At 39.9% G+C, this 27,393-nt stretch overlaps 1 protein-coding gene across 4 annotated transcripts in view; it reads right to left on the reverse strand.

Moving 5' to 3' along the window:
- ZNF827 (zinc finger protein 827) overlaps positions 1 to 27,393 on the reverse strand; it is a 97,620-nt gene that overhangs the window by 43,987 nt on the left and 26,240 nt on the right. For all 4 annotated transcript variants that reach the window (XR_003987580.1, XM_030450759.1, XM_030450758.1 and 1 more), the window contains exons 2-5: positions 25,677 to 26,687; positions 21,642 to 21,814; positions 12,717 to 13,200; positions 1,857 to 2,090 (exon numbers count right to left, since the gene is read on the reverse strand). Coding sequence is in view for 3 of the 4 variants with exons in the window: in XM_030450759.1 (XP_030306619.1) it covers positions 1,857 to 2,090; positions 12,717 to 13,200; positions 21,642 to 21,814; positions 25,677 to 26,687 (1,902 nt within the window). In the remaining variant the exon portion in view is untranslated. The remainder of the gene's footprint in view (positions 1 to 1,856; positions 2,091 to 12,716; positions 13,201 to 21,641; positions 21,815 to 25,676; positions 26,688 to 27,393) is intronic.

Genomic DNA, 27,393 nt, shown 5'->3' on the forward strand with positions numbered 1-27,393 from the left:
CCACCAAAACCAGAGTGCAGAATTGCTTAAGGTAAGCTGAGAAGTCAATGATGATCTCAGAGTATTCTATCAGATAAAGCAAACATTAAAAAACAAACAAACAAACAAAAACCCTCAAAATCAAACCAAACCAACTAAAAACACTGAAGAGGAGATTTATCTTAGATGTTCCTCTTATATTTGTCCTACATTGAACTGTAACTTCGTGTTTTCCTCCTTTACAGTTTCTGCCTTACATGGTAATTCAGAAAAGTGGCAACTCAAAGCAGTGTGTGAGATAAACTTGGTACAACCCCACCCACTGGCTGCTTCAGGAATACCAACTGCAGCAGTACCGAGTGAGTAAATCCTAGAGTAATTATTTATCTTCTCACCTATGGCTTAACCAAGAAGACCACGATAAGCAAAAACTGCTCAGTTACTAAGAGATCATAATGGAAATGATAAAACAGTAGATTTCTTACTACACCAATTAAAGACTGGGAGTTCCCTACACAATTGCCTGGGGACTTGATCAAGATGTTACACGTGCCAGATTTCACTCTTTTAAAACAGATGTTTAAGGCACAAAAATTCTAATACCATGTTCTGAAATAAAACTATTTAAATTATTTGAATTTAAACTTGAACCAGTTACCAGCAGCAACAGTGCACTATGTCAGTCACCAAATATTTACTATTTGGGAGACTGAAAAATTGGGGAACTCCTGTTCTGATCAACTTTTGTACCTGGGAAGCACTTTTTGCACCATTAACAAGAAAGGATTGCAGATCAGTGATTCAAATTCTTCAAATGAAAGACTGCAGGTACAAAAAGGAATGAAGTTATTGCATGTTAGAATTTATGGGGGAGATCCTGCTCAGTTGAAGTATTTCAGGTATAAATTTGAGTTCCAATGCAATGCTGACAGTACTCAATTGAGGCAAATAACTTCAGATAGGTTTGGCAGGGATGTCAGATGTTACTAAATCTGTGAGCATTTACACTGGTACCTCTTGTGTGACTTTGGCATACTTAATAAGATAAGTCTTACACAGTTTTGGAGAAGACTTAAAAACTAACTGACCCAATTTAGGTGCAGAAGTACAAAACCCAGCCTCCCAGACTAACTTTTGTGTCTTGGTCCTAAAAATTGAAGCCCAATAGAAGTTCAAAGCCTCTTCTCTTCATCATTAACATGTTCCCAACAGGGAGAATCCAACCCTTTTAATTTCCCCTAAAGTTAAACCTTGATTCTGACATAATTAGCACAACATACATTTTTTTTGACTCCCTCCAGCTGTAACAGTACATGTGTGTATACACACACATACTGTACTTGTCTGGCAGAAGGATGCATCACTAAGGCAATGTAGGCAAGTTCAAGTTGTCTCCCTAATAGCAGAAAGCTGGCTCAGATTACTTTGGTTTTTTAATGGTGTATCTTATAATGTTGAGTACAAGATATTGTCAGAAAAATAACAGGCTTTGAAAGTTGTAATTTATAAGCTCTATCAGGTATAGTTCAGTACAGACACACATTCTTATGATATTAATGAAGTGACATGTGAATAGATTGGTATTAACATGTTTTGGTACATTTTAAAAATGACAACATCTAGAAGCTTTAAGGCATCATTTCTGTTGACTTACCCCATAGCTGTCAGCTCGAAAACCAGAGCACAGATAATTAGATAGCATGGTGACAGACCAGGCTGAGATGTCTCATGTAAATGAACCTGTGCAGACAGACCTTTTCAATTGTTCCTTGTTCACTTGCTGCTAAGACAAAACATTCCTTCTACAAGACAACCCTGCTAGCATGCATAAAAAAAATATAAAATCTATGTTCAATATTATTAAATTAATTACCTACCTGAGAGCTTCATGAGGAGCTCAGATGCTGCCTTGACTGACATGTCCTGCCTCATCACATTTGTCTGTGCTTCCTGGGGGTTGAGTTTCTCCTCAGAGACATTGGGAGCTGTGGCTTCAGACTCCTGGCTGAACACGAAGCTGGGCTGAGGCACAGCCGAACTCGCAGCTTCCTCATCCTTAGGCTCCTCTTTCACTTTAAATTTAGGAGTCAAAGGTTCTTTTTGATTTGCAGCTGTCAAGAGAAGGAAAGTAGTGAGATTGTAGAGCAGTAATAGGAAGAAACCGTAAACTGAGAAATAGCAGAGCAGGTACTGGAAGTGAGGATGGCAAACAGTATTCAAAGATGCTTCAAGAAGTAAAACAAATTTCTGCATTTTCTGTACAAAGGGGCAGCTTTGCAACACAAAAACTTCATGTACTAGAAGTTCCATCCTTCTGCTCTTACTTTGTTGCCTCTACACCTTCTAAAAGCATTCCCCTTGTCACTGGTTTTTAGATCTTCTATAGGCTGGCTAGATGTTTAAAACATTTCACATAGGGACAAACTTGGCAACACCCATAGGCCCTACAGACTGAGTTCTTGGAGCATGGAAAAGAGGCAAGAGAGGAAGAGCAGAAAGATAGGAAGCCTAAAAGGGGGTAAAAGGGAAAAGAATTCTTAGGGCCTAAAAGTCGTTGTATGTTAAGAAAGAGAATAGAGGCATTTTCATCTCTGCACTTGAAGATTCTTTAGAGGACTGTCCTTGGTTCTACATTCATCATCATCATCATCATAAAAATAAAATAAAAATAATAATAAAAATAATTCCTTCAAATATTCCATGCAAGCAGCTGCACAGCCTCAGAAAGGGTACAGAGACCTTGGGACCGCTTAAAATCTACAAATCTGTTTTTCTTGAGTGGTTTTTCCAACACCCCATGAATGCTTCTTACACAATGCTTCCAAACCCAAGCAATGTATGGTGGGATTTCCCTACCACAAGAAGGAGGAGGAAGGGGAGTGCTTCTGGAAGAGGTCAGCATTTATTAAACCCTCTTATCACCAAGCCAAAACTTAGCAGCCAATCTGATTCAATCCAAGGGCAGTGGTACCTCTGTGGTCTTCATCCCAGGATATTCTCAAACCCTGCTGAGATTAAGCCAAGTTCTAATAGCTCAGAGAACCAAAAATCCAAGGTAGGCAACATCAGAGTTTAATTTAATGACAGTGACACATGCACATGGACGTGGACAGGGCATCTGTCAAGATTCCTTCCTTTCCTGTGTCTCACTTTTCTTTTCTCTCCCTACCCTACACATCAGCTCTCCTACTGTGAGAGCAAAGGCTGCTATGAGCCACTGCTCTCTCACACTTGAGTCAACACCCAGCATAACTACTAAAGCTATGCTAACAACAAATCTACCAATACAACATCTGTCATAATCTAAATGAGATCTTCATGAGATCCTCATCCTCAGTTTGTCCCTGTGTGGCTACAAGACATCACCCATGAGAAATGTAAGACATACTCAGGGCCCAAAAATCCAGAGGAAGTCCTGAATACGTGGATTTGGAGCAGTGTCACATGAAAGGGAAAAGAAACCTGGACTGTTGTTCTCACCTATGTTGCTGGCTGAGCCTACCCCAGCTGCTTTGCTTTGAGCAGCAAATACAATTACTAAATTGCAAAAGGAGCAGAGGTTTATTTCTTTAATTGACTGACAGCACATTCCTTCAACTGACCACACTTTCCAAAACTCAAATATTTTAATTGTAGACAAATCACAAAAATACAAAGGTTATTTACCTAATTTTTCTTCCTCCAGAAAACAAAACCAAATAAAATCAGACAACTACTGGGTCAGTTTCAACCCACTTGCTTCAAGTAAAAGGGCTTTTACTCTTCCTTGAAATCTACTAAATCACGATTCTGATGTAAATGAAGTCTAAAGAGAAGGACAAATAAAAGCAGAGGCTGTCCATTCTCCATAGCCATACATTAAAATCAGAGGGGAAAAAAAATCCATCCAAACCCAAAAAAGAACCAACCCAAACCCAACAAAAATCCACACCACTCCTGCCTCTATCCCTTCTTGAATCCACAGTCATGGGCAAAATTGTTAACACATGGGAAATCACAACTATGATGCATATACTAGTCATATTATGGAGAACAATAAACAGATGTAAGAAAAAAACATTACAAATAAGGGAAATGAAAGTCAACTGAGACCAGTTTTTAGAAAAACCTTATGACTGAGGAATCTCTTACAAATTAAAACTAGACAAGGATTAAAAAGATGATGCTGAAGTCTATTAAAGTGTATTTGAACTACATAGTTATTACTCTCCAGAAGGAATAACATCTTCTATCTGCATACAAAAATAGATACACATATATGTACTTAATTTATATTTCATTTACATTCATTCTGAACTGCAATGAGAGCTGACTGAAGGATGTGCTGCCTGCAGACTGAATAAAATAACCAAAACCAAAAAAACCTCCACAATTTAATTTCTAAACACAAAGCAAGGGGAAAAAAACCCAACAAACCACAACACCCAACCAATGCAGCCAACAAGCAGCAGTCTCTAAAGCAGAGCTGATAATTCTCCATTTGTTTCATTCCATATCCAGAAAAAAACCCAAGAGGTCAAAGCAGATTATAGACTGCAGGTTTTTACCATCCTGGTGACTGATATCATTTGATCCATTTGGCAAAAATAGATGATGAAAATTATAAGAGTTTCCTCAAATTGCCAAATGCCACAAGAAAAGCTTTGGGCATCTGCCACTAATGTGGAACACTCTGATAGGCACTGCTAACTGCATCAGTCCACTTATGAGGATTTCCAAATGCTAACAATGTTTGTAATTGAAAGAGGAAAAATGGTCTGAGCCAACTTGGAGTCAAGCTCAATGTTCCAAGTCACAATCAGCAAGGAGTTGGTCACTGCTCCATCTGCCTGAGCAAAGAACATGCAAAAGAAAGAACGAATCCACAACAAAAATGCCACCACAAAAGTGGCCATGAAAAAGGCATCTACAGAGTCTGGGTTGAAAGAAACAGTGAGAAAAAAAGCTACAGTACCCCACTGTACTAACATTATTTTACAAGCAATGCCCAACCACAACTACAAAGATGAGAAAAAGCAGTCCAGTCACTGCTGAGGAAAAAGGGCAAAGTGACCCCAAAAGGCACTGCAAATCAAACAGGGCACCTTGAGATCTTGCAGGAGAACCTCCCTTTGTGATTGTCCTCAGAGACACCATGGCAAGAGAACCATGACATGGCTTTCACCTCAGGAAGGAAGGACAGTGTTGTATCCAGGCCCTAGCACTCAGATGTGAGAGCATCTGTAGGGTAATGGGAGCCTTTCATTGGTGGTAAAGGGTGAGCTGTGGTGGTTAAAAGAATCCAAGGACCTTTGAGAGATCAGTTCAGCCGTATTTGGAAGACAAATCTCCTCCACACAGGACATCATCCTGCTGAAGGCAGCTGTGGTCAGTAAAGGGCACAACTTGATTCTTCCACTGCTTTTGCTCTAGTAATTGAAATGTAGGTGTTGGCATTCTACAGCTGTATTTGATGATATTAAAGAACTGAGTAAGGGGTATGAACACTGCAGAAGCTTCCAGAGAGCTGATGGCTTTGCTAGAAAAAAATCTATGCAACTGGAATCTGTTGGACAATCTCAGGAATAAACTCCAATTGGGTTGATAAATCATGTTCAATTTACTAAACACAGAGGCTGTCTACACTGTAAGTGGTCCAAAAGGAGAAATACTGATCTTCCAGCAGGACAGTCTAGCTGGTCTCGTTTCTTTTTAGTGCCTTTTGTCCAGGAGTATTAATCTGTCCCAGAGAACCTCCTGTTACCTAACCCACCTGGGAGTGCTAACTCAATCACATCTCATTTACTCTGCCCTCAGCCAAATAAAGTAACCTACAGGGCTCCAAGGAAGAGGATGGGAATGAAAAATGAAAAACACCTAATTACAACTCAGGCGTTCTCAGCATTAGAATATTTCTTTTTATCCAAGCAGTGGAATGGCAGAATAGACAATCAGAAGTGTGATGATGCCAAGACTGCCAGAGACCACGTAAAATATCAGGTCTTCCAAACCATCTTGCTTACGTGTGTTAACGGTGTGTGAGCAGAGGTTAAGGAAAGGGCAGCTGACTAAAGCTGCTTTGCACTTCAGGAGATGTAGTTGAGCAAAAGGAGACACAGAACTGGAGAATGACCAGTCCTGCAGCGGTCCCCTCAACATTTCACAGTGTTTTAGCCCAAGTGGAATGAAGGAATTAGACAAACTGCTCAGGCACCTGTAGGACTACACTTTTCCCCGCACCCTAAGATGTCTGTGATACAGCCAAAGTACCACCTGCTAAACAAGGCTATAATATCAGCCAAGATTCTCTCTCTCCTTTCCAGGTAAAAAGCAAAGTAACAGCACAATAGGCAAAATTCTGGGGAAGATGAAAAGGAGAAGAAGGAGAGTGAAGGAGCAAAGGGAAGTTTGTTGTTGATAGAATTGTTTGCAGCATGGAAACTTCTTCTCTCTACAAGGGAACAGAAAAAGCAGAGAGAAACACCATGAGGCTGACCTTCATATTTGTTTAAGAAAGCAAAAAAGAAAACAATCAGAGATGACTGCACTAACATTATCTTCAATTCCCATTTTTGATAGCTGTAGCAGAAATGTTCTCGAACCAGAGCTTCTGCCCAGAGTAACGGTGCAAGAGCCACCAGTCTAGTCTAGTCTTATACTCCAAGTATAAGAGTTTGACTAGAAAAAAAATCAGTTTCTTACCCTGCATTTTAAATGACCAAATTAGAGCAGACTCTGGCCTGCTTTACCTTGCCAAATTCTACATATTCCTTCAAGGCATAACACACAATGAGTGTGAAAATGTGGATGCAAGACCTCTGGTGAAAAGAGAGGTGGTGTTGTGTCAGTGGCAAAGGGTGGGGGTATATCACTGGCAGAGATTAGTACAGGCTTTTATTTGCTCAAGTTTTAATTAACCATGTTATTGCCCTTTTCCAATTTTAATTTAAATTAGAGGTCTATAAGGAAATTATGAAAATGTGAATCTGGAGAGACACATCAGAGAGATCATGATGGCATTGGGGTATTTACACTTACAGCAGCACTACAGAATTCACAGTATTTTAAAATTAAGGATATGGCTCAATAATTGCCAGTCCTCCTGTGTGCTTACATGGTCTGATTTTAATTTTACATTCTGGAATCAACTATGAATCCTAAATATAGGCAGCACAGCCTTGTCTTTGGAACTTGCTACACAAATACATCAATTATGACAATTCAGTTGGACATGCTTTTATTTTATTAAAAATAGCTGTTTGAGGAGTTCAAGCCAGTTAGTTCAAGACTGTCAATGGCAAATGCTAAAACACTGAAATCACTTGAGCTACCTTTAACGAATGCAAAGCCAAACACAACAAATAATCTAAGTGATTACTTAGCTTATCTACTAGTATTTTGTACATAGCTGTCTGATGATTTACTATTTTGTTATTCCATTAGTGGAATCAGCTAATAAAACACCAATGCAAAGCCCAAGAACTTTGGGCAGTCACCAAAATCCCATGGTGGCAATATTTTCCAAAATCAAAGTGTTAGTCCTCACACAAGAGTCACAGCAGATATGACAAAGTGGGAGAAAGCAGTTTCTCATTTAATGGCCACCCTCAACCCCTTATCCTGTTATCTCTCTTTCCTCCTCTCTATTTTAAAGTTTTTCTGTGCAACTTGGGGTACATAAAAAGAAATGCAGAAGTGGGGCCCACTTGATATATACCAGAAGATGAAGAGACACGCTTCTAGAGTAATGCACTTAATGAACACAGAGAGGTGAGAGGGGGAAGCCAGCAATGAAGAATGCTTTCCCAGTTCTGCTTCCACACGCAACTCCTCTGAGATCAATAGTGCAAGAATCCCATTCATTTTGATGAGATTCATTTATTTTTGAATGCTATGAAAAGTAACTGCAGAACATAACATAGGCACAGCAATAACCTCACTGGAGCACCCCAGCCATTCTAATTTGAATCACTGTGAAAGCTGGGTTTTATTACAAAAGAAAACAAGCCTTGGAGTGGGTGGAAGATCAGTGTTCAAGATCCGTATGTTGTATAACGTCTGTCACTAAAACCTTTGAAACAGGAAAAACAAATACTCTGAAAATTAATATCTGAATGGAGTTACAATGTTTCAGTGTGGAATTAATAGACTGGAGGAAGAAAATATTCTGGCAGAGCACTGATCCATCAAAGTACTTGGGCAACTTAAAGCATACAAGCAGTCCCACTGAAATAAAAGGGGGAAGATTTGAAGGTAAAAAATACGGCCATGCTTTAATATTCTTCTGTTTATATGTTAAGTCATCTGCTAATTATCTTTACAAACAACAAACCTTTTCAAATTTAAATGAGATTTCAAGGAATCCTTTTAAATATCTTGTAAATTAAAAGCATCTCCTACCTTAAACTAGGATCTAGAGAATGTAGCCTGGAAAATATTCAACATTTGTTCTTATTTTTAGAAACACATTGGTTTTTTTGTGTTACCTTAAAACATGTAAAAAAAGTATTTCTGGCAAGCAATGACACAGAATTAGGGCTGAAGAAATCTTAAAAGGTCACCCACACCAATACTCAACCTCTTAAAGCTAAAGCTCCCTTAAGCCTCATTGAAAAAAAAAAATTAATTGGAGGCCATTTTGAGCAGTGTCACCACAATTCGTTGCCATCCCCTCTGAAATCAGGTCTAACTTTGAACATCTTTAAATTTTTCCCCACATTGTTTCTTTACAGCTTGCTGCTTGTTTTTCAAAGAATCACTGAGTTACTGAGGCTGGAAAAGACCTCTGAGATCATCAGGTTCAGCTTGTGACCTAACCCCACCATACTGGCCAGAACATGGCACTGAGTGCCACATTCAGACACCTCCAGGGATGGTGACACCACCACTTCCCTGGGCAGTCCATCCCAATGTCTGATCATCCTTCCTGTGAGGAAATGCTTCCTGATGTCCAACCTAAACCTCCCCTGGCTCCAGGCCGTGCCCTCTCCTCCTGTCAGTCATTGCCCGGGAGAAGAGAAGATCACCCCCTGACTGCAATCTCCCTTCAGGCAGCTGTTGAGAGTGATAAGGCCCCTCCTGAACCTCCTCTTCCCTCAACCCCAGCTCCTCTGCCTCTCCTCATCCAACTTTTTCCCTCATTGCTCTCCCCTGGACCCACTCCAGCACCTCAATGTCCTCAGGAACTGAGGGGCCCAGAACTGGACACAGGACTCAAGCTGTGGCCTCACCAGTGCTGGGTACAGGGAGAGAAATCCTTCCCTGGACCTGCTGGCCACACTGTTCCTGATCCAGGCCAGGATGCCATTTGGCCTTCTTGGCCACCTGGGCACGCTGCTGGCTCATGTTCAAGTGGCTGTCAAGCAGAGGTCCCAGGCCTGTCTCCATCCCCTTCCCCAGTGGTTGTGCTGTGTGGGCTTATTGTGGTCAAATAATTTTATTCTGTTGAAATTTCTTACAATTGCTTCTGATGTTCTGTGGTTCACTGACACAGATCTAATCCATCCTACTGTGTAATGTGATCAACCAGGTAGTTATCTCACCTGTGTTTAAAATCCTCCAATGGCAGAGATGCCACAGTCTCTCCAGCCAAGCTACCATAGAGGTGTAACTACCTCAACTTCTGGGAAGATTTTCCTAATGCCAGATTAAACCCTACAGCATTATAAATCTGTTAATTTTTGTCCTAATTACAATGAATTGCCAAAAGATTATTTCCCTTTCCCCGTGACAAACTCCTTAATGCATTGAAGGCTTATTAATGTCTCTCCTCAGTCTTCTCTACAGGCTTTACAACTTCACTCCCTTACATTCATCTTCACTGGACATGTTTTCTAAATCTCCAGTAATTTCTGCTGCTCTCCTTTGCAGTCTTTACAACTGTCCACACTCTTCATAACCTATGGTGCCAAAACCTTGGACTTCAGCAGAGCTGAGCAGCACAGGACTGTTACCCTTTCTGTAAGGGAGAAGAGTTCCAGTACAATGACTGTCCTTTTACTGCCAGCATGAACAGTACTCCTGTTCCTTTCTCACAGAACTCTTACCTAGCCAGCTGTCTTTGGGTTTGCATTCTAGCAACTCTTTGTTGAACAGTTACATGGCTTTAGAGATCTCTTTTGAGTGGGACTCTTCTCTTTGGACTGTGAACTACTCTGCATGTGCTGTTTTCCACCCGTCTGGTACCCCCAATCAGCAGGAACACTGAGAGTCAAGATTTTATACATGCTTATTAGAGATTCAATTTAAACTTCCATAAAAGCTTAAAAACACCAATTCTATACCATCTTCAACCCCACATGTATGGGTTAAGCTTGTGCAAACTGTAGCACTTGGGTCTGAAGGGAGAGAAGCACTCCTGAGTCAGACACTTGGAAAAGGCAGAGCCTGAAACTGCACAGAAATGAAACCCAATAGACCCCGAGGTCTCACATGAAACTGCAGATATCTAAACCAACACCAACAAGGAAGAAAAGGAGCAGTAAACATTTGCAAGTAAAAATAAATGTTCACTTAAACTATCAATATTCAATAAGAACAAATGCCAAATGCTAAAAGCCTATATATCTATCTACTGCTTCTTTCTTAGCCACAAGGCCTGCCAGAGAAGAAAATTAGATTGCTTTGACATAATTTGGTCTCAACAAATCTGTGTTGGCTGTTACAACTGCCATATACAATTTGAGATGTCAAAAGATTTATATCATTTAAAAGGTAGGGCAAATAATTGAAGTTCTGATGGGCCTAGTATGAGAGTATCATAATAAAGAAATCACTCAAAGAAACTCGGTTCAGCACAACAAGGAGTAAAAAAAAAAATGCAGCTAATACTTAGCCAACTTGCTAAAAGAGAACTATTTCTGAATTTATGCACACTGTATGGAGGAAAGCATGAGCTAAATGTATATAACACAATATAAATCTCCTGAGAAAACAAATTCCTTTCCTTTTAACATTGCTCTTCTTGTGTAGTAAACTTGGTGACTGGCAGAACATTTTCATCCAAATATGCACACATACAAAATTACAGATACATCTCATTCCCCCAGTGACTTTATAACATGTTGCTAGGTAACAGTGCATACAAGTCAGGTTTCAAGACCTTTAGAGTAAGTCACCACCAAATAACTGCATAGGCCTTTTGTATGAATAATGTACATTTGTACCCTTTTTCTAATGCCAATAGATCAGGCACCAAAAATATGATTGTCTGCCAAACTGTAAACATCTCCCCATCAGCTGCTACATGAAAAACAACATATCAAAATGTTGTATGTTTTCTCAGATTTCAGGCTTTCTCCCCTGCTCCTCTTTTCTGCTCTCGTTCCTGCTCAATGCAGCCATCAGGAGCACTACCAGCACCAGGTCAGCTCATAGCTGATGTTTAGAGCCACTTAGTGCACAGGAACCCAAATTTAAGATAGACATTAGAAAAACAATGTATAGTGGACAGCTCTCAGACAACATAAAAATTGATTTCAAATAGAGTCCAATATTAAAAAGCAATTTAAAAAATGTACATGTAAAAATATTTACAAGCAAATGAAAACAGGCTTATCCTCATTCATTTTTTTGGTCATAATAATAAATCATATCAACAGATTTATTTTTTTTTTCTTTTTTTTTGAAGGGAGGTTTCTGTGGCTTCTTCCAGCCCTTACAGCAAACCATTTGTGCCAGCCTGTTTAAATGCTGCTTGTCCTCTGCTCCTTTCCTAGTTTGCTCCATGAAGCCTCAGGCTTGATTTCTTGTGTTTACCCATTAGACGTGATTCTCCACAGAACTGTGATCCCAGAGGTATGAAAGGTCTGGGCAGATGAAGACAGCAAACCTTTCCAAAATACCTGATGAAAAAATTTGCTAAAATGCAAAATGAAACTTACATTGCATTTAAAGGGAAAAAGGAGGCCAATTATTCTCTATGGAAAAGGATATTTTCCATTTCCAAAGTCTAAAACTTGACATAGGGACTGCAATCTCCTTGTAAAACAGAAGTTTCTTCCGTGACATTTTTCCTGACTTCTTTGTCTTTAAAAATTAAAGGCCAATTTTGAAAACATTTAGTATAGAACATCCCCCTGTTGTGTCCACAATTCTCAAGTGCTCAGTCAAATCAATAAAAGAGCACATAAAATATAACAGATTCACCCCAAACACATCCTCCACTTCAGAGCCTCACGTATCAATATCATTCATAGAGAAATAATCTGACAGTGGAAGAAAACACAATAACCACAGGCTTTGCATTAGATACAGATTTCAACTAAAATAGTAGAAAAATTAAAAGCTGTTCATGAATCTTGAGGATTACCTTTTAAAAAGTGTTAAAAATCAAGAAATGCAGTAACATGTATTTATTAGTCAGACCTCAAATACTCTTAAAAGAAAGTGACTGGGCAAAGGCAGAGAACTTAAGAGCTGAACTCTCTAACATGCTGGGTGCTTGTTCAAAACCAGAACTACAGGTATTCAGGATGCCTGAAAAACACACCAAATGAGATTTGCCAAGGTAACTGTCAATGAACATGAAAGCCTGGATGAAAAATTCTCACTCCCAATACCAGCAATTAAACAGCTGGTATAAAAGCTTTCTCTTCCCTCACCGTTGCCCCTCTTCCCTCCATCACACACCTCTTATCAAAAAAACCCAAGACATCTTAAGTTAAGAAGTTGCAATGTTTTCTCCTTGAAATTCTGGGAGACTGCAAACCCAAGGCCCATGCAGAAGCAGCTGATGCTGCCACTTGCTGTTCAATTACCTGACAGCTTCATAAGAAAATCTGATGCCATCTTGACAGAAATGTCTTGACTGAATAGTGCTGATGCTGTATTGGCCACAAAGTCAGAGGAGTCTTTCAGCTTTGTGTTGCTGGGGGCTCTGTTAACAGTGCTAAGAGCAAAAGGTGCAACTGCGATCCCACTGTCATCCTTGGGTTCTTCTTTCACTACTAAAGGTGGAATACCTCCACTAGGCTGCCCAGCCACGTCAGGTGTTTTAGACACAGATGCTGATCCTGTAAGGTCAGGTCCACTTCCTTCCCTCTGTGGTCCAGGACAGGAGTCACTATTTAGCTGTGGTGATCCCTTCACCTCAGTTTCTGGTATTTCCTCCTTCACTTTGGATTCTGTCCTAAGGAAATGCTGATGGCAACGCATGTGGAGTTTCAGGCTGAAGTGGCGGGAGGAGGTAAAAGGGCAGAGCTGGCACTGAAAGGTCTCACCCCTGTCTTGGTGCTGATGAACCTGGTTCAAGAGGTGAAAGATAAAAGCATGTATTAAGCAAACCAGCTTACTAGCTTACATAGCATTACAGAAATCTTATGCTACCCATTTCACAACATTTAAAAAAGAAAGAGAGAAAAGTTAACTAACGGGTGGACTCTTCACTCTGAGCACCAGGAAGGAGGTCAGGCACCAAGAACAGTAGGATTCTCTCACACACAAGTCAAAGAACATAAACATAGGACTCAAGTGAAAAAACCAAAAATAAGGAACATCTGTTTCTGCCACATGGAAATGATGAAGTCTGTTTTGGATCAAGCAGTCCTTACAACTGGATCCTGCTGACCTGTCAGTCCATAGAAAGACTTCCAAGGCATAACTAGTAGCTTTCTTAACACAAAAAAACCCACCCCAAAACCAAAAACAATCCCCATCTTATTGATTACATATTCTGCTAAGCATGATCATTCTGTGCAGCCTCATAAATAACAATGGTCCAGAGCAACCCAGCAAAAAACCAACATGCGTAGCAACCTCCATCATAAATTCACGTATCATTATAGCAAAAGCAAAGCACCTGGAAATACCAAGGCACTATGGAAAGTGTTGGTTGCAGATTAATTCTACCAGAAAATAAAGAGCTCTGTCATAATAAAATACAAATGTGAGATAGTGTTTGCCACTTATTCTATTTTATCAGTCAATTAATGATGACAGCTTATTTTACTATCCTCATACTTTGATTGAAGGCTTCTACTCACAGAGACTGTGTGTTGCAGTATGGCTACTATCCCTAGTATCCTACCCTGATCACCTTTGAAAGAGAACTCACTCACTCCTATCCATCTATCCATCATGGTTTACATATTATGTAAACCATTATGTATTTACTGAGTATGAGACATACTCAGTGGTATAACCTATATAAATAAAATTAGACACTTTCTTGTTTATCACAGTACTCATGAAAGGGAAGGAATAAATGAGTCCACTGTAATAGTGGCAGGTATATTGGAAAGCTTTTTCCCTATAGCTTCACAAATAAATTCTAAATCCTGACAGAGGCACTCTGGGCTACTCCCTCCAGAAAGACTGGCAAATACATACATCTTTCCTGACTAATTGATGAACATATGAGCAGGACAAACTGGCACCAGACTGAGCTCCACATATTCATTTTCACTTGTGACTCGAGTTGGCTGGAAACATTTCAGTGAGACAGATTTTTGTTGGAAAATGGCAATTTGGTGAACATAAAATATTTCTCCAGAAACACACGGAGGTTTGATGAACTCTTAGCAAGTGAGGTGTGATTCCTCCACCCTGCTGAGTACCACTCTACCCTTCACCCCCTGGCTCAGAAGCAGCCAGCTGTGTGATCCAAGGCTTGCTACTCTAGCTTCTAAATCTGAAAGCCCTGGGAGCTCAGGGTTCATCAAAGCTCAGCTCTACACCAGGGACCCTGGAAAACCTAGCTTTAGCTTAGGCTTTCACCATTTTCCAGTTTCCTGCTGAGATCTAGATCCTGAGAGTCCTGGTGCAGATGCTCCAGAGCTCTGGCTGGGGCAAGAGTAGCACTTCCCAAATACAGAAGAATAGCAGCACAACAACAGGTTTTAAAAGAAATGCCAACCAGGTTGCCTGTCTACACCACTGGAAAGAGCATGGTCTGTGAGCACAGCAGTGTGTAAACTCTCTTCTTCATGAAGAGCACCAACATGTGCAAATGGTAGCAAGAACTCTCACCATGGCAACTTTATCTCTTACACCCACTGAGATTTCAAACACACAGATTTTTTAAGAAGTTTTACAGCAGAAGAAAATGCATATCAAACATCAAGCCCAATACTTAGCACCCAGTGCCCTGCATCCAGTCCCACCAGACTTCACTTTTTAATTCTCAAAACCAAATTCTAATATGTATTTAAAATTCTGAACAATAATTTAAGAATTTTCAACAGAAATATACATGCCTTAAAAATTTTAGGCTAAGTTTGAGGACTTGGGTACAATTATCTATTGATCATTTTTTTTGTTTCAGTCTCTCTTTGTGCCTCTTCCTTCTCACAGGAAAAAAGGAAGCCATTCAATTTATCTTCTCTATCACACACATTATTATGATCACACCTCTTTCTACAGCTAGCAGCCCCATTCTTTTCAGCTTCTTTTTTCAAAGGGAGTTCTTGCCACCCCACTAATAATTTTCATTGCCAGCTTCTAAAATCCCTTCTATTTCTGATACATCTTTTTTTGTGTGCAGTGACCAGAAGTGAACATTTTAAGTGACAGAATACATTATGTTAATAACAGCATTGTAACATTTTGGGTGTTATTTCTGGTTTTTTTGGTTGGTCGGTTGGGTTGTTTTTTTTTTTGTTGTTGTTTTTTCTACAGACATTCAAATATCTAGTGTTCTTTTTAACATCTGTTGTACATGACAAGAAAAGGTTGTCATTGAACTGTCTACAATGATACTCAAATACTGTCCTCAAGTAGTTGGTGTTCATTGTATCAGACATCCAGGTGCACGATCAGACTCCTCTTTCCAAGGTGCAGTATCTCATATTTGTCAGGAAGAACTTTGTTTGCCCCCTTGTTTATGTGAGCCAGCCTCCTTTTATTCAGTTCCCAGCTTTACCTTTTCTAATCTTGATTCATGCACATGAAGTTGTAGAGTCTACAATTCTCTTATACTCACAGTCATCATTTTGTGCAGTTCACATTTGCTAAAATATGCACAGTTCTACTCTTAGAAACTAAACACTCCTCTTTTAGCCTTTTGTCATGCTTAAAATTGCTAATTCCTTCCTATCCTTTGTTTTATTGTCTCTTGGTGAATTTGTAATTTGTCTAGTACATCACATTGCTTAATTTATTTGGCAGCTTCTCAGTGAGCAGCTTTGCCAAAGGCTTTTTTAAAGACCAAATAAAATTCCACTGATTCTTAAGTTCATGATTTTCCTGACATGTTAAAAACATCTTAGTAGGAGAACACATGATTTTGTTTTACAGAAGCCACATGTTCCTATCATATTACATTATTCATATCATGATATATTTTTCTCTTACATTTTTTGTTGACATATTAACATTTCTGGTATCATCTTTTAATACTCAAAAGCAACATCCCTGCTGTTTTACCATCCACTTTAAGTCATGGGAAGTACAGACTGGCCCATACAGATGTCCCACAGTTAAATACATGTGATCATGCCAAACAACTACAATAGGAGTAGAGATGAGGGAAATGGTGACAGGCTTGTCCTGCAGTTTTGTAGTAATGGTGAGGCAGATATTTTCATTCCCCTTCCTTAAAATTGGGATAATGCTTTGTACAGACTCTCTCTTCAAATTATGAGGCCCAGGAAAAGAAGGATTAGCATTCACCTTTCTTTTGTGGGACTTAACAGGTATTTTTGGTTATTATTTTTTAAACATTTAGAATGAGAGGAAATGTTTTTTTCTGAGAAACTTTATCCCTAAGAAAAATCAGAGCCTATGAGGGTTGGGGTTCTGAATCCATTCATGGCTACTTTTATGGCTTCAGGCTACTCAGTCTCCACTTCCTTTCTATGACCTAGCTGTCACTTTTTTCTCTGCCTCCTACAGGTTTTATTTTTCTTAACTCTCAAGTGGATTAACATTTCCATGAGAGACATCTGTTTAAGCAACTACCATAATCAATAACTAGTATAGCCTGGCCATTTAGTTATACTTGCCTACCTACTGATTTTTTTCTGGTTTATTTAGTTTTGTTTTCGAGGTTTTGTGGGTTGTTTTTGGTTTTGTTTTTGTTTCTTTTTGTTTGGTTGGTTTTTTTTAATATCTTTTAGTAAAATGCCTTCTGCAGCTGCATTTGAGTGCACTTGAGAAGTCTCCATTTTTGCATCCATGATGTGCCCTCTGCCTTTTCATTTCATGCTCTTTTTCTGACAAGTTCCCTCATTTTTTAAATATTGCACTTTCAAAAGTTTAGTGCTATGGTGCTAGGCTTTGGTAAGATCCTTCCCCTTAGGACACGTGCATTATTTATAGAGTATTTTCTTTTTGAAACTATTTCTTTGCTTCACCTGAAAGCAAAGGGGAAAAACATCCTCTCTGCAGGGTTGGGACTGGACTGTGTTCCAAAATTTCTTTTTTTTCTTTAAGGTACCAATCTATTTTCTGTCTTATGCAAAAAAAGTGACAAGATTAAAAAGCAGATATTTGAAGCCACTTGTGGTACCCATGATCCAAGGCCCAGATGTCACTTGTTGAAAAGCTGCACAAGTCTGCATTGCTTCCCTGCAGCTGAAGGAATGTAATGGAATCACAGGCACACCACAGTGCTCTCCAAGGTTAATGTAAACCTAACCAAACAAAAAGCTCTCCCATGAAACACAGTCAAAATCCTCCTCCTAATTTGATCAAGATGTTTTAAAATAACCTATGCTGCTGTACTTTGACAAACTGGAAGCAAGCTCATTCAGTTGTCTGATTCTTGATGAGGAAGAAATAGGGAAAAGCAAATCACTAGGGCGTAGTGAGCACCCAGCTGCATTCTTTAGGGCCTTTCCTTATTCCCATTATCATGTAATTAATAGCTTCTCCCTACTCAGAAGGCTGATTACAACCCTCTTCATATTACACCAGAATATTAATCTGAGATCTCACTATCTGGTCCCTCTCCATGAGGAACAGCAGCAGGAAGGTCCCATGGCTGAGCATCACATGATTGCCTGCCACTGCATCTCACTTGTCTGGTAAGTTTTATCTTCCCTTTCCTCATATGTTGCCACACTGTCATGCTTCAGCATGTGTTCACCTTTTTTTTTTTTTTATAGCTAGAAGAGCTAGTTCACCCATTTCTGCCTTATGTCTATAGAACAGCACAAAAAAAATTCATAGATGCTATTTGTGGCCATATGCTCCTCTTCCTCATCCCCCTTTCCAAGTCCTCAGGCTCATATCCTATTGCTTTCTTGGAACATGCCTGTATGATCTCACAGGCTATCTGTCCACCAGTGGCTGAAGAAGATAAATACATGATCCAAAGACACCAATTGGACAGACAGAGTCTGCCTTATGCTTGTGGTATTGCTCTGAGGTAAATTTAATCCTTACTTCCCTACCAGGAAAAGCACAAAAACTGGAATACATCTTACTGTTTTACACCACACCTTTCTGTAGCTTTCTGCAGTAGTAACACATCCTATAATTCTTCAGAAGAAAACAATATTCCAACAGAATGTATATTTAGATAAACAGAGAGAAGGACTCAAGTACAATCCTTGCTGTCTTCTTGGACAAAACACCTCTCTCACACCCATTAATTTTGTCCAGCTTCATTTTTAGCATTCTCAGAAATCCTAGAAACCATGCTATGATACCAGAATCCAGTCCTGTGATGCTATCCTAATATTCCTGAGAAAAAGGGCCAAAATTTGTATTTATGCATGTACTAGAATTTGTCACCAAAACAGACTAATGTAATTCTGTACTATTTTAATTTTTTCTTAAGGTGCCTATTACTGTGGAACCTAAATGCCATATAATAATTACAGATAACACTGTGTGCCTTAAAAAGCAGTCTACTCAGCTTTGTTCATTGTGTGTCTGTGTGGAAACTTTCCTTCTGCTTCCCTTCTTGCCTCTCACTTCCTTGCCTGCAGTTGAGAGTTGGTCCTGGCAAAGTGCCCTTACTGGAAGAACATTCCCTCAGCATGGTTGGTAGCACATGTGGACCTGAACATGGTCAGGGCTTGAATCAATCCATCTCTCTGCTGAGATTTGCTCTAGCAGGTAACAAGACACCAAAAATGTTGTTGATGTATTCTGGGTTGATGCATTCCAGTTTGAAATGTTGTAATCACCAAAAAATTACACAGTATTTGTACCATGTAGTTATCATTCATTAACCTGAAGATACACTCAATAAGAAAGGGCTGTATGGAGACACACACACAAACGACTCTTGGAAACTGAATCTCTGCAGGACCAGCTTCAGTGGAAAAAGCCCACAGGAACCTAGAGAAAAGAGGAGGTGCTTTAGCTCAGGGCTACACTGCCTAGAAGGAAACCAAGACAACACGATTAGATTTTGAGGACTACAGCTGTACACAACACCTCAACAGGCTTTGTCTGCCATCCATATCAACAGAATACAAAACCTGAAAACCACAGAGCAGCATAAAGGAAAAAAAGTTTGGCTTGTGGTAGCTTCCTAGAATAAAACTTGGCTTATAATGACTGACAAGCACCAGCCCAGTACCCTGATTTTAAGTAACCCTTTTGGTTTTGAAAAATGTGCCTTCACCTGTAAAGAGAGTTGACTCATGGGGAAGTAGAGAGGGGTGGAGAGCTAAAGGCAGCTTCATGGGCTGCCTGCCAGGGAGGAGATAAGGCCGGGCAGCTCCCAAAGGATCCCAGGACAATGAAGAAAACTGAAACACCTGACTGGCACAACCAGAATGCTGCATCCTAAGTAGCTCCCAGCTGTACCATTTTTAATGCGTGTTGTTTTGAACACTCTTGGCTTATATGTGTGTCAATTATTCCAGTCTCATTGTTATTTACATATAGCTTTAAAAGCAGCACATTTTTACAATGAGAGAAGCAATCTTTTTAAGTTTTCAATCTTATCAATTTATACATTCAAAGCAAATTCCAATTATCTATGGCACTATTGGACACAACTGCCATGCCCTACCTCCTCATCCACCTGCTTAAATTTTGTTCTGATTACTTAGTAATGATTACTATACCACTAACCTGGCCCAAACCAAACTCTCTGTTCTGTGTTTGCACAAGTGGTCTGTGTTTTAAGATGAGAAGTTAATGAAGGAGTTCATGATAGATGGGGAGTAGAAAAGAGCACAAGGGCTTCAGATAGCCATCAATTTGATAGCACACAGAGACAGTGGAAAGGTCCCTAATTTTTCAAGCATCCTACCTGTGACCACCCATGGAAATCACCATGCCAAAAAGGGAGAAGTAGGCTCTCAACCTGCAAATAATAATTCTAAAAAAACAAAAAACACCCCCAAAAAACCCAACTAAACCAAGCAAGCAGAGAACATGAATTTCTGCAGGAAATAAAAGGGATGTCCTTTACAAAGCAGAAGACAGCAACAGTTTTTTTCCAGGGACTAGCAAGCTTTTAGGTGATGCATGCAGGCTGCCAACAACCAAAAACTAAAACCCTTTCTTATCATGCTGCCTTCCCAATTCCTTCTACTCATCTTTACCCCAGATGGCCATCTGTGCCCTCTAGTCAACATCGAACACTAAGTCCTAAAAGAGCCACAAACACCAAACTTACTTGTAACTGTAAAGGATTACCATGATACACCAAGGATGCCTGGGAACAGTGCACTCGTCCATAGTAGGGGCACTAAGGGATAAGCCTTCAGGACCTTAGGGGGATAATTTCAGACACAAGACCTAAAATACAGCAAGTTCTGAACAGTGGGATCATTTGAATCATTTACACTGAAGTGAACAGTCACTTGTGTGTGATCTAGTGACCTCAGACAGAAACAGAACCTGTAAAAGCTGAACTGTCCCACTCCACACCAGTCTACTTGTCTGCCACACACACTTGTCTAAAACAGAGGAAATAATAACTATAATAGGACATTTTACTGTTATAGAACTCAGCTGCCTTAAAAAGGGAAACAATTTGCACTTTGTCTTCTTTGTCCAGGGGCTAATGAGACAGGTACCATTTTTACTTCACTAAGCATGTTCTAGAGCTTTCAAGAACAGGCATTCTGTATGTTTCTCTAAGCAGAGTTTCTTTAAATTTTTATATTTTTCCACAATAACACAGACGTTGCTTGCTTCAAAAGGTCATGTTCAGTTTGAGCCAAAAAACCTAGGTTTAGCTAATAAACTTAGGTTGAACCAAGTCCATGCTTTCAACTTAACAGAAACACTTAAACAAAATACTACAGTGTAATCTGCCGTTCATTTTGGTTTGAATGTTTCACTGCTGAAGTGCCTGCAGTTAAAAACTACAGCAAGTAAAAAGTTAGAACTTCAGGCCTGTCTGTAGAAAGTAATGGAGAAATCCCTGGCTGGAGCTGGCCAAGTTGGTATGGGCACCTAGAGTGACACAATGATCTGTAGAGATCCCAGCTGGCATCCTGAGAAGCAGCACTGCTGGATTTGCATGGTGGCACATCCCAGCTACCATCCTTTCTTCTGCTGGTTCCAGGTCCAGAACTAAATCAGTCACAGCCAGCTTATGTTGCAGCAAGTTGACATAACCCAGGGCTGTTTCCACATTGTATAAAATGGAAATGAAAGGAAAAAAAAAGTTTTCTTTCTCTTCTTACAGTCACTTTACCTAAATAAAGGCATAATAAGTGGTACAACTAGGGAAATTTTGTTCTTACAAGTGTAAATGAAATAGGTTTGTTACACTGTGATTTTTTGATTAATGAATCAAATGTTTTGATGTCACCAAGCATTTCCCTTACCTTCATGTGTGATTTGAGATTGTCCTTGCGGGCACAGCGAAATGGGCAGAGAGGACACTGATGACTTTTCAAACCTGTGTGAATCACCATGTGCCGTTTCCAGTAACTTTTCCTCTTGATAACCAAGCCACAGATAGGACACTGGAAAGGTTTGCCTCCTTCTTCCTCTGAGGCTTAGCAGAAGGGGGAAGAAAGAGAGAGGATCCTTTACAGTCACTTGTTGAATACTTTCCCCTTGTAAACACACTCAAGATACCATTTTTCAGTACTAGAATTTCATCTGCAAAGAGACACATGAGTACATCACATGTACCATGAATTTCAGTTCCTCCTCCCTGCATACCCCTTTTCTCCTTAAATCAGTTATTCTCCTTCTACAAAAGGTCACCATACCTTATAAAGGTTAATGTCTCAAACATTCTTTGACTAATCAGTAGGGGATGCTACTCTATCTCATCTGGTCCTAATGCTCCTTAAAATGTAACTGAACTGAGGATGTCCCTCAAATCATCAATTTGCAGCTTCATTTCCTTTGAAAGAGTGATTGCAGCAGGATATGGAAAATATGGTTAACTGTTAAAAAAAAAAAAATCCATTTTCACATCTGATGGTAAGAGGGATCTAAAACATAGAACAATTCAAGTCTTAACCGAAAAGCATTCTGGTATTGCTTCCAGATATATTTAGTTGCAGAAGTGAATAACTTCAGAACCCCTGCTGTTGAATTTCTTTAATTATGTCCTGAGCAGATGCTGCTGCAACTTCAGCCATCAGGGGTCTTCAGGTCATGGATTCCCTTCTGCTCCTCTAGTTGTCAGGGCTTTCAAGCTACTGCCTTCCTAACTGTTTGCTCTCTGCTTTGCTGTCCAATTCACCTGGGATAAGAAAAGGACTTGGTGGCATTTATCAGTCAAGTATGGTTACCCTATTGAGAGTGGAACCATTGCAAGGTTAAAGGAAAGAAATTCCTTGCTGCTGACTTCACACAACTAACCATCCATTCATTCTCTCACAATTATTTGCTCTGCTTATTATAAAGCCAGGCCTTGTATTGCTGTGGAACTGGAAGCTTTTCTCCTCACTCTAAGACAGACTATTTTCAAATACCCAGAGCTCAGCAATGTGCATCTTGCTATTTGCAGCTCCTCTGAGAGTATTTAATCTCATTATTATCAATTATTTCCTACTGATGAGGGTATACCAAACATCAAATTCCCCTTGATGAAGAACTAAGTGATAAAAGCCTCCAGAAAGATTTGCCATACCTTAAATTATAAATATTGCTATTAGGTAAGAAACAAAACCACCGTGATTCAACTGATTAGGTAGTCATTAGCTAAGTATGAAAGAAGACACATTATGGAAGCACACACTGCTGCAGGTTCAGAAATTCTACTTCATGGCTCTGACAAGCCATGGGTCCAGCTTCTTGCCTGCAATAATCATGAGCAAATAGCTCAACGTGGTGGACAGAGGAGCAGCAGGCATACTCTTGTTATGAACTCACTCCTTCTTAAGTAGCCTCCATCTTTGCTACTCCTTACCTGTTGACATCTAATTAATCTCACTGAGTTTTGATCTCAAAGACTGCTAGATGTTGCTGGTAAGTGAATCAGATTCATAACAACCAAACTCACCATTACCTTAGAAGTTCAAAGTATGAGAGGGGAAAAAGACACCTCTCAAACTATGCTTACTGTGAAAAGATGTCTCTGGGAACAAGATAAAACCCCTCATGTCTCAAAGAGTAATCAGACTCAAAACCATAAAAAGTTATAGAATTAAATACTATTTTTTGCTTCTAGTGACATTAGGTCATAGGTGAAAAGGAATGAGGAATGTGTGACATTTATTTTCATGGCAAATATACACACTCAGCTGCCCTGTCCACCTTCTAGAAAGTGAAGTCTTCAATCAAAGGTCACCCAACAGTGCCCTCCTTTTTGCAGGCTGCATTTCCCCATGGATGAAGGAATCAAGGTGTCTGGCTTTCCATAATCAATATCTAGATATGCTAACCAACAGCTTGCTTTTTATTTGCAGTCAGTTAATTATTTGGAAAGGAAAAACTTTATAGCATATATGAAAATGGACTTTAAGAACTTTTGTTATGACCATTACACTATAAAGTTTGCTTGGATGCCAACTGGCACCAGCCCAGTGCATATGAACTGAAAGGAAACACCCTTTCTCTGGGGATATTATTCCAATGTATTATAAAAAAATTAATAGTTGTTCCTTGGTTACCAAGGACCTGAGGCAGTCAGTCCCCATTGTCATCTTTTAGTAACACAATGTGCTTGGGCCTTCAGCAAAAAGAATAGCTGCTAGGAATTTGCTGCACCAGAGCTACTTTATAGAGTGGCAATACTACCAGCACACTTGCACTCCCTTCCTAGAAACTGCACAAACAAGTCCCAGTTTGTTGGTCGAACAGCGAAGCTGGACTTTACCAAAACCATTTGCATTTCCCCAATAAAAACTTACAAGCTTTTTCTTCAGCGGGAAGCACATTAATAACTTCAAATAAACTTTAACCTTACTCCTTTTCTACAAATTTCTGCCTTTATGTTAAGTCCTGTCTTCATGGGGAAAGGTACATTAAATTAATGCCCACAGGCACACTGGTGTAGCCACTGTGGGTAATCCTATTCCCATATAAAAAGCCCTTTTCTTGGTTTAGCCTATGTTACTCCAAAAAGGACTTAATCTACACTAATTAAAACCTTATGCCAGACCCAGGAATAGTTTGCCACTTTAATTGCCTCAGCAAAACACACCAGGCACAGCATTTTTAGAACATGTAACACAAACCAAAAGACTGGTAGCAGATGCACCTCATCACATCCTTCCCCCTCCTCTTCCTCTGAGCTTTGCTGTCCATCCAGCAGCTTCTACTCTGTGAGTTTTTACCAAAAGTTGCATAGAGACAGACCAGACCTCATAGTACTCTTAAATGAAAAGAGTGTGTCAGAAATGTGGCAGTGCAAATGTACAACCCCCATGTCAGGCTTCATGTTTGCACAGTGGCTTGCTGCACCTCTAGAGTCAAGCTAGTATTCCCAATAAGCTTGAATAAATAATTGATATTGAATTAATAATTGAATTAATAAGCTTCAGCTGGAAGCTCTAATATACTGAACCACTCTGTGCATCTGTGAAGATACCTGAAATGCTTCCTTTGCCTCTGCACAGACCACCACTCCACACCAGGGAGAACACTGGTGCTCTGAAGCAATATGTTCTACCAGAAAAATGCATCCATGAGACCTTTTTATAGAAGGAGATGAAAGAAACCTTGTTTTTCTTATTTTGTAGATGGATCATTTAAATTTCCCTGCATGGCTTGCCATTTCTTGAAAGCTTTTGTTACCAAGACTGATTCTTCTTTTCCCCTATAAGCCTGATTCCTTGACTGCCAACAACTGGAAATGGTGGAGTCAGAAGTGTAAAATGGCTCTTGTTGAGCAAAAAATGCAGTTTGCTTTTATTTATTTTTTTTTAACCACAAAGCATTGTAAAATACCAAGCTGCTGCAAAATAAATTAATGAAAAGTGGCAACATAATAATGTACTCTGGTAAATTAGGACAGGGTAGTAAGCGACAATACAAAAGTCCATTTGTGACTGAGACAGCAGGAGGGAGAATTCTCCCTTGTCAAGTATTTCAAAAGCACTAGTATTGTACATGCTCAGTGATACTATGAGCTCCCTAACAGGGATTTTTTGATCTTCTCCATTAAATATTTTTTGTAGACATACTCTGAACTTGGTAGAGGGGGACATACTATTGTATGGGGGGAAAAAAAAAAAAGGGTACTAAGCTGTACACTCATCTTTCAAATATAGAAAGATTTGTGACAGTTTGGTCTTCATGTGGTATTTTAAAAAGCTTTTCTATTTGTTTACCTAAAGCACCTACTTCTTAATCTTAGTACATGGCACCAAGCCAGATCCAGACCCATTGAAGAGCTATTATATAAGCCTATTGCAAACCAAACACATCTTATTTAGTAGCTCAAAGTGTATCCATACCTGCACTAGTGGGCTTGGATGCTCTTCCTTTAGGGACTGGCAGTAGCAGTAATTCCAAAGACTGTGGTGGAGTGGCTTTCTCTTGCTTCATCTCAGAAAGCTGCAGGGGATCCTCAGCAATGAGTGATTTCTTCTTCTCAGCCAACAGGGTGCCTGCAGCCCTTGCAGCCACCTCCTTGAGAAGGGCAGCTGAAGAGGTCATGGAAGCCAGAGAAAGGAAAGAACTAGCTGGAGGTGGGTGCTCCTGCCCAGGAGTCATGCTTCTTTCACTCACTTTCTTAGATAAAGCTGCTAAAGTGGAGCTGGCTGACTGAGAACTAAAAGGTGAGGAAAAGGATTCGAATCTTATAGTCTCTTCAGTCCTTGATAGAGATTTGTCCTGCAGAACAGCATTGGCTGCAGCTTTAAGTTTCAGGATAGCTGAATCAGGGGACAAACCACAGGTGGTGGTTGAGTTTGGCAACCACTTACCTTGATTCCATATAAAGTGACTACTTGCGTTGTATTGGTCACTTTGTTCCTGTTTCTCAGCAAGCTTCCTGGCAAGAACACTTAGCTGCTGGGCATGATGAGCAGGTGGAGAGAAGGAGAGATTTGAGCCAAGATTTACAGGGGACTCGACTCTGCCATTGACTGTAACAGCACCATCCAGCTTGAGGGACCCAGCCTCCAGCAGCCTCCTCAGGTTACTGCTCAGAGGCTTATTGGGACCAGGAGGTTCTTCTTCACCCAGAGATGACACATCAGGAGAGAGGTGCTCTTTGCTCTGTAATGTGTCTCTTAGCACCTCATTTTCAACAGGTCCCAGCTCTGCTGTGTTGCTGCTAGGAGTTGCACTTCCCAAAGAAGTATCTGGGGAAGTGGACTGCTCTTGGATTCTGTCCTCAAGAGATAACTTAAAGTTCTCCTGGACTTCTCCATATGATGCTTCTGAAGGAGTTTCTGAAGAATTTCCAAACCAGCGTTCTTCCTCACTGAGTTCACCTTCCACTTCTTCCTGTCTGGTACCATCTGTGTGGAACCAAGAACAAAAGTGTTACACCAAATCTGTGTAAAAAAGATTCTTAGCATGAAGTATACCTGGCCTCTACATGAGCTTCCTGAACAGCCAGTTGACATCCCCCTAAAGTGCCTGGACTTGGCATCAGCTTGTATTGAGTGACCAGGAAAAAGTTTTTTGAAGATCAGTCTTCAAAGAAAGAAAAAAGAAAGACTCTGATCATGACAAGCCTGTCATCTTTCAGTCAAGATACCTAAACCAGCTGAAACTTCATACAAATGTACAGAATATACATTTAGTCATATATTGCAGATATTTCATTATCCTTATAGACTGTGCACCCTGCAAAATATCCCAAACTCTGTGGTATAAAACAGGGGTTTAACAGGCCCAGAAATCACTGGCTACTTGCAGCTTTGTGCAGCCAGCAGGTCAGGTGTGCAGCTGCTCAAAGCAGTTTCTTCAGTGATGTTAAATTTCAGCTCAGTCCTGCAGTGACCCCTATCTAAAATAAATTACAATTTGTACTGTTAATACACAATTTATTCCTGAATAGCTGATAGGTCAGATATATAAAGGCAGACTACAGCTCTCATCTGTCTAATTATTTGGGAAAGGAATAACATACAAACAAAACTAATTTGCAGGTGGGTTTTTTTGTTTGTTTTGTTTTTTTCCAGGTTTTTCTTTTTATATAGACACTACTTGCTTTTCATT

Source organism: Calypte anna, chromosome 4B (assembly GCF_003957555.1).
Source record: "Calypte anna isolate BGI_N300 chromosome 4B, bCalAnn1_v1.p, whole genome shotgun sequence".
In the NCBI taxonomy this organism is placed as follows: domain Eukaryota; kingdom Metazoa; phylum Chordata; class Aves; order Apodiformes; family Trochilidae; genus Calypte; species Calypte anna.